Below are 8,273 nucleotides of genomic sequence, written 5' to 3' on the forward strand. Positions count from 1 at the left end.
TTCATTTGGTTTAGGACTTGGTTATTCTGTCACTGTCTTTTTGGGACTGACAATGAAGTGGAAGAATATCATCATCCATTTATTGCTGATGTCATATTCCTCATTATTGATATGACTGGCTTAGGATGCTCTCTATACACTATTTGGCAGTTGATCTGGCAAGCAACAATGGAATTCACAACTTACATCTGTTTTCGCTGGAGTTTTCTGTAGTCTTCTTGTAGAACCATCTTACCATTCCTGAAAAGGTAATAATAAGTTTTAGTAAGAATCATCCAATAAACGTTAAACAATAACTGGCATTATCTGATCGTGGTTACTATTTAACTTTACTATCCGATCTTGGCATAGCGGCAGGATCCATTTAAAACATTAGTATGAGTCCCGCACAAATAGCTCCTGATAATTCAAACTTGAATGCGATCACTCTTAGGTTTCTGACCTTGATGCTCATCTCTGATAACTTGTTATTTTGACAATTTCAGAGCAAATTTAGTTGTGAACATCGGTTGAAAAACTGGTATTATTTGGTGACCATATGTTGTTTATAGTATTGAGAATATTGGGAATATTGAATCAACATTGAATCTATTCAACATACCATGTCACACTGTACATTGGTGTTGATGCATGACCAAATGGTTGATAGTTTATGATGTATACACAACAAATAGTTGTTACAAACCATGATTTTCTACATCAAAAATATGAATCTTGCAAAATCGATATGCATTGTTGCTATTAAAACCATTCACTACGCTACCACTGTTATTTCCAAAGCTGTTGAATTGATTGAAATCGTAACTAAACAAATCTACTGAAATATGTCCAACAAAACAATCATGTCAAATATGTCGAATGTGATTTATTGATCAGCTGTCCATGAGCCATGAACAATGAACGATGATAAATAGAATGAAACTTTGCGGCTTTGATTTGAACATTGACAACTATGCAAGTTGATTTCAAGTTTACTGTGTGCATTGACACATGGTCACACATTGACAGATCAACAGATTACAGCTAGCGACAATATGAATCAACTTTGGATGATATATATTTATATTTCAACAACCATTTTGACATGGTTTGAATCACTCGGACAAATCAAATACATGACCAATTGGACAATCAGTCAAATATTTGGTATACAGTGACAGTATATGTTGTGGTGATGGATTGTATGTGTGATGATAAATATCCATAATCAGGGTGACAATTTGATACTATCTGATCACTGGATACATGATCGCAATTGGAGAGATCAACACAATATACTACTGAGGTTGATCATACACCAACAACGATGCTTGTATATTGATTCGCCCTACAGGGTGTTTCTGGGTTTGTCAGAATATCCGTTTGGAGATTGCCGATTGTCACCCTTGAAGTTGCCGTCATTATAAAACGGCAGTCATCTACCGGATTCAACCCATTTTCATCACACTACTTGATACAATGCTGATCACTCTAGAATGCGTTCTATTTGCGTTGCAAGCGGTTGCTGCAGTTCGAGTTTCATTAGAATCACCTTTTGAAAGTACCAGTCAATCAAGCAATAGGCTGTCAAAACGATCACCCGTTGAATTGGGTGGTGACATTAGCCGATGTTTCCGAATAAAACTCTATGTTAATGGAGTCGATGTATGTATCATGTCATACATTGTAGTTTGATATCAACTTACACCACGTTTAATCAATCTCACACTTGTTTAAAATAGTTGGGTTTACAAGTCGATTCAGCGATTTCCAGTATAGTCGTACCACTTCCTAGTTCAAGCAGCGATGTGAGTTTGACTCCGCAACACACTCCAAGTGGAGAGCCCGTTACTATAAAGTACAAAGGCGATGAGTATAATGGGATTACTTCCACAGCCGATGTGACGATTCCGGGTACTAGGATAACTGACATCAATTTACCAGTAATAGCAGTTGAAAAACAATCGGCAGATCTAGTTGGTATCGATCCAAATCTTGATGGAATATTTGGGTTTGGCTATCCCTTGTTATCAAAACATCATTCACGAATCACTGCGATGGATATTTTGTACAGCAATAATGTCATTCCCAATAACGAGATTAGTATTCAACTATGTCCGTATGATATGACTTCAGATAGCTTCATCAATATAGGAAACACGGAAATAACTGCAAAATGCGGAACGGATGGAAAAAGTGTTGCGTGGATACAATCACCAACAACCGATCATCATACTGTCAACATCAAGAATATACTAGTCAATGACAAACAAGTGGATCTACCCGAGGAATTCCAGCAAGTTGTGGAAAATGGACGTACTTTGTATTCATATCTACAAACATGTTCTACATATATGATTTTCCCTAAAGTAGTCGTGGCTACGTTGGTTGATGCTATTGTTGGTAGTAATGCGATTATTTTTAAAAGTATGTTTAGTAAAAAGCTCAGCAAAAGAGAAATTGAAAACATATTTTGGGAAAACCATCCAATGATTGAATCCACTTATAATATCGATTGGGAAAAGCTGTCGACCATTACAATTACAGTGTTTTCTCAAACCCCCGTAACTGATGACAATCGCAACTCCGTTGTAACAATCAAATTGGGTCCTAGAGACTATATACAGAGATATGATTCTGAAGATTGCAAGTATTTGACAATTGTATGCAATATGTGTTGTTTGATTAACCTGACTAATGTACATGTTGGATTATAGTTAGATTTGCTATAAAAGCTGGTTCAAATGACAAAGCAATTCTTGGTATTCCATTCATGACCCGACTTGAATTGTCATTTGATCGAGCACATAAACGCATTGGGTTTGGTCCTGGATGTGGATGTGAAGTCGCAACTGATGGATATCCTACTATTTCGGACCATTATCGAGTGCTCTGGCCATCATCACAGTAAGTTGTTTGATATTGATGTGTGGATGTGTAGATTGATACTGATCATGAATTTGGTGCATACTGTTAGACTGCCTGAACAACCAAGTACTTCAGGCTCAGATGGTACATTTATTCGCAGAAGGAAACCAACAACTACAACTAATCAAGTAGCTGTACCTGAAAACACTCACCACACTGTCAAGAGTCGCAAACAGACTCTCAATAAACTCGACTGAATACAATTCATTATAGACAAACTGCTACTATATTTATTTCTAATGTGGTGTGTCCATGTTTGATTGTGTGATATGTTCAAGCCGTGTATGTATTGGATCAGTCCAGTGTGTATCGTAGTTGTTTGATACACGATGATCACGCATACTATTGTATTGGTAATACATGGTATTGATTGAATACACATCATGATCGCATAGTTCAGTCACGATCCAATTGACACAAACAGTCGAGTCGTGTAGTTTGGGTTCAGCTCGACACATTTGTATTGTCAATCTCGGACAAAACGTCAAAAGTGAATCAAGGTCAACTGGAACAACCAACAGACTGGATCCAGTATGTGTAGTCGCACTGGGTTGTATATATTGACTACAGTAAACAACTCGAGTGTCATTTTACTGGTTGTGGTTATGGTTATGAGTACATGCCAGTGTTTGATGTATACAGCATTACAATGATGGGTCAGCAACAATATGATGGAACTGGATGTGCAATATCAAACCCATGTCCAGAATACGTGATATAACAACAACTTGCAACCATACTGACGTAAATGGACCACTAAATAACAGTGTTGACATGCAAACAACAGTTACATTACTGATATGTGCAATTATTGTTGTTGAACTAGATTGCAATTGTATCCGTGATTCAAAATACAACAAATGGGTGTGCAGAGTTGTATTGACAACATTGACAGTCCAACACAATACATGAATGTGGGTTCAAACTTGTTGATCGTACAATGCATGATTACTAAGAGTGCACAAAGTGTAGATTCAACACTATAGTCTGACTGTGTCATATGATGATTGTTGTATATCGAACACGCAATGCAGTCAATGTGTAACATCAACCAACCAAACATGTAACTATTGTATATTGCAATGCAGAATACACAGTCATTTCAGGATGAATACAAGTGATCCATTTTACATGAATACGGTTGTAAAAGGGTGCGTTTACAAGGCTACACAACACCTTGAAGGGTGCTTTTCAATATACCTGATAAAAGGGTCGTAAAAGCATAGTTCAATCGACATGATCATCAAATCGATCAATATGATGCTATGAATAGGGAGTAGCCCACTACAAGTAATCAAGTAACCCTGTGTTGCTGGTTAACCTAAAAGGGTTAGGGTTGGTTTAATATACAAAAAGTATAAATACAACCGAGTATGTCCAGTTTTATAATCAACACCAATATCAACAATCTGCCCATCTAACCATCTTCTAAACCCATCCATCAATCTAATGAAGTTCATTGACATTTTATTCGTACTGAGCGCGGCAGCAACCGCTAATGCAATACTGGTTTCAGATAATAGCAATGACTCAGTCCAGGCATCAAGCACTTCCAGTCAAGTGCATAGCCCAACCAATAAGCCTAATCCAGGCACTTCCGGACAAGGCCAGCAATACTTGTATCGAACTGGTCCAAGTGTTCCAAAACGAAGTCGAAAACGCCCAATGAATCAACCCGGTCCAAGTGCTCCAAAACGAAGTCGGGAACAATCAACGAATCAACCCGGTCCAAGCACTTCCAATCAAGACCAGCAACAGCCAATGAACGAAGATGAGTCGGGAAATACTGCTCCAAATCAAGCGGTTGTATTAAGCGAAAGAGACCAGAAAACCTTGGATACTCTAAAGCAAAAAGTTGAAAAGCTTGAAAGAAAGAAAAAGAACATGTGCCAAGCCTATTATAATAGTGTACTTCGTGGATTAAACCAATGGGCAGGGTTGGGAAAAGGCAAAGACAAAAGTATACCTGGGGCAAGGTTCAGCCCAGGAGTTCAACAAAAAATGAAAAAAGATTGCGAAGAACTAGGAGAAGTAGTAGACAGTATCAAACAGCAAGTGAAAAAGTTTATGAAAGGCTATGGTTTGGAATATGAAGAGCCGGATTCAGACGTTGAAAAGTCGAGTTCAGACGTTGAAGAGTCAGATTCTGAAGAGTCGAGTTCAGATTCAGATTGATGATGTGTCAATAAATTTAAACTTTCTGGTGTGTTGATATTTGTCGAGTATTATGAATGGGTCAACAACCATCGTTGATTGCGTACTGCATGTTTGTGTGTACTGTGTTGGGTATTACATCAACAGTTACTGGCTTGTCGATTGATACATCAATGACCTGATAACAACCAGTGTTATTTGTACATGTAACCACCAGTCATACTTGCAATCACTTGTCAGTTGCATGGCTGTATGATACCACCAACCGACCATGTCGTGTATTGTACAACAAACGGAGCAATACACTTGTTGAAAGTCGGATGTAGACTGCGTCATTAACTGGTTCGATATTGGTCAATTGGTGTTGTCAGTTTGCAATGTAATATATGTGGTATTACGACCATGGCATTGCCAGATTTTTGTGAGCTTCGGGTTTGTAGTGTAGATATAATCTGTAACTGTTTGTAGTTATCAGAAGAAACCAAACCAAAAGTGTAATGTGAAGCTGCACAATAGTTCAAGATTAACAGATTTTATCTTTTCAGGAATAGTGAAAAGATGCAATAAAGTAATTACAAGATTGAAATAGTTTGAAGAGTTGTTTATTAATGAGATAGCTATGGGCTCTTTTATAGTAATTGATTGTTTGTGTCTTGTGGCATGACCATGTGGATTGTTTGATAATAAAGGAGGGTTAATTAGAAGGCGTAAAGTGGAAACTACTAGGATCATCACTATACCATATTACCACTTGGGAGTATCCTGCATGGATATTCCAACATAATTTCCATGCAGATGTAACCCAGTTTTTGGATTATAGTACAAGTTGTAGTTTTTTCATAATCCACCATAAGAAAATAAGCTTTTACAAATCAGTTTGAAATGTCTCGAGTCCAACTATGAATCCATTGTCATTAAGCAATTTCATTCCTGTCTTGGTTAATGAATACGTGTTCATCTGATTATTCTCGACTTTGAATCCATTGTTAACAAATTCCTGAGTAGAATTACCTTTTAAAGCATCCACATACTTTTGCTTTGTAATTTCATTTTGTTTCTTGTTAATCCCTTTTGAACTGAATTTGTTTTCATCACAATAGTACATTTTACTGGCCAATGATATAATACAGTTTCCTTCATATTCCAACTTGAACAGACCCGGTGTTCTGCTGTCATACACCTTATTCTCAATGGTATCGTCTCTTTCCAACCACAGATGCCGATTCTTTTTAAATTCATCTTTTAAGCTTGGTTTTATGACTTCTAACGATTCATCAGATATAGCAATGTAAGCTGAATCAGTGTCCATCATACAGTACTGATAATCACTTTTGTCAATGGAATAATCAATAGAGTCGTGATAAAATTGAAGCACTCGTAGTTTCGCTAATTGATACACTTGAAATCTAATATGAATAAGTAAACTTTGTTTGAACGACATCTTTTTGAAACGAAACTCGCATCTTTGGTTAAGGTCTTGATGTTCAATGTAATTATTCCTTCTAATGTTTTTGATGTAGTTATCTCCAGTAACAATCTTGACTGTTTCGTATTTCAAGAAATCTGTGATACATTTACCATAAGATGAATTTCCCATCAATTTCATCATTTCTCCACGTAATTTATAACCAGGACTTGTATCTCGGACTCTTCTTTCATTTGATACTTGCTCAGAAAACGACTTGAAATGTGCTTTACGTTCATATCTTACAGCAAAAGTAATATTTGAAACAACCAATCCATGCTCAAGATACCATTTCAGCAGTTTAGTAGCAAACATCATCGTCTCACCAAACATACTTTCAACTAATCTGTTACTTTTGTAATCTGGTTTGACATGTGCCGTTGTGTCAGAGCTTAAATCATTGCATGTAATCTCAACATTCTTGAAAATAAGAGGCATTCCAGCAAAGTATTCCTTTAAATGCTCAGGAACAGCAATATCACATTCTATCATTCCAAAGAACGTGTTATCCAAGACATCTTTCAGAATATCGGGATAGACTTGAACTACTTGGTGCTCACCACACGGCATATCTTGACTTATCGCCCACAGATATAAAGCATTGGTATCATATCCAAGTATTCCCTGACAAAGCTTTCCTTTTCTAATTCTGGTCGTCTTTTTCTTGATAATGATGAAATACGATACTTGGTCCACCAACCAGATTATCTCTGTATTTGTGATACAATTCGTCATTCCCTTTGAATAACTGAAACTTGCAGTCTTTGCTTTTTGTGTGCCAGAGATATTTCAGAGTGAGTCTAGGAACAAAGATGCCGTTTTTGTGGATATCAAGATTCAACGACTGAAAGAAATTACCCAGTTTCTTTGTCGCTTCTACGCCTGGCTTCACATCCAAATTGTTGTAGTCGTTCAGCAAATCATACAGGTTGGTGTGAGTGAATACCATTTCATTATAATCGTTTGATGAAACTGATTCTCCCTTTAGATTGTTGTAAAACCACTTTTTAGATGGAATATGTGAGTGTTTTAAGAACTTGAATGATATCAGAATATTGTGTCAACTCTGGATGTTCATCAATGTATTTCGATAAATTCCGAGTTACTTTATGTGGAAATATTCCCATTTGTGATTGTGTGTCAAACATTTTCAAGAACTTGTCAAATAAAGTATTTGGTGGTTGAAAAGCAAGAATGTCTTTAAAAGCAAACGATCCATTTGATATCATTCGGTATTTGTTACATTTAATAATGTCATTCACTTGACCGTTTTCAGCTGAATGAAACTCACAACCCCAAATTGATCTTGTGGTATATCCCATTTGTTTGAGAGCTGTTTCCTTGTTTGCTGTCTTTTCATACAATATGTTCATCGTATCTCCAGTTAAAGGATTGATATCTTCTGATTTGTGACACTTTCTACATCAGTGGAAAAAGCATCCCAGAAAGTCATAGATTGTGTTTGATTCTTCATCGTAGCCATCAACATTGTATCGTTCAATCTTTTCGCTTTGTTCAATATTACGACCTAATTCTCCTTCAATTGAATTAATCTCAAAGCTTTTCGCATTTGGATACATTTCCATGTTTTTAGAGTGTTTCAAGACTTGTGGAGGGTATTTCTTGATGATGTCGATGTCATATGATGAGCTACTGAAGCCATAAATAGGAAGAACACCAAGCCATTCTAGTAATTGTAATCTTAATCGTTTCTGAACCTTTGCATCGTCCAAATTGGCCATCATTC

At 36.7% G+C, this 8,273-nt stretch overlaps 4 protein-coding genes across 4 annotated transcripts; 2 read left to right on the forward strand and 2 right to left on the reverse strand.

Annotated features, from left to right (window-relative positions):
• Nucleotides 1–1,458: 1,458 nt before the first annotated feature.
• On the forward strand, nucleotides 1,459–3,104 carry BATDEDRAFT_87250 (uncharacterized protein; the record flags this gene model as incomplete). The annotated part of the gene is made up of 4 exons (XM_006677470.1): nucleotides 1,459–1,644; nucleotides 1,722–2,629; nucleotides 2,701–2,886; nucleotides 2,957–3,104. 4 exons carry the CDS (start codon nucleotides 1,459–1,461, stop codon nucleotides 3,102–3,104), a joined length of 1,428 nt encoding a protein of 475 aa, XP_006677533.1.
• A 1,252-nt stretch (nucleotides 3,105–4,356) lies between these two features.
• Nucleotides 4,357–5,082, forward strand: BATDEDRAFT_87251 (uncharacterized protein; the record flags this gene model as incomplete). The annotated part of the gene is made up of 1 exon (XM_006677471.1): nucleotides 4,357–5,082. The coding sequence occupies one exon, from the start codon at nucleotides 4,357–4,359 to the stop codon at nucleotides 5,080–5,082; it is 726 nt and encodes a 241-aa protein (XP_006677534.1).
• An 844-nt stretch (nucleotides 5,083–5,926) lies between these two features.
• BATDEDRAFT_23425 (uncharacterized protein) lies at nucleotides 5,927–7,475 on the reverse strand (the record flags this gene model as incomplete). Its single annotated transcript, XM_006677214.1, has 2 exons — nucleotides 5,927–7,098; nucleotides 7,214–7,475. 2 exons carry the CDS (start codon nucleotides 7,473–7,475, stop codon nucleotides 5,927–5,929), a joined length of 1,434 nt encoding a protein of 477 aa, XP_006677277.1.
• Nucleotides 7,476–7,950: 475 nt separating this feature from the next.
• On the reverse strand, nucleotides 7,951–8,268 carry BATDEDRAFT_87127 (uncharacterized protein; the record flags this gene model as incomplete). The annotated part of the gene is made up of 1 exon (XM_006677581.1): nucleotides 7,951–8,268. One exon carries the CDS (start codon nucleotides 8,266–8,268, stop codon nucleotides 7,951–7,953), a length of 318 nt encoding a protein of 105 aa, XP_006677644.1.
• Between the last annotated feature and the right edge of the window lie 5 nt (nucleotides 8,269–8,273).

This window comes from Batrachochytrium dendrobatidis (genome assembly GCF_000203795.2).
Source record: "Batrachochytrium dendrobatidis JAM81 unplaced genomic scaffold BATDEscaffold_3, whole genome shotgun sequence".
NCBI lineage: Eukaryota > Fungi > Chytridiomycota > Chytridiomycetes > Rhizophydiales > Batrachochytrium > Batrachochytrium dendrobatidis.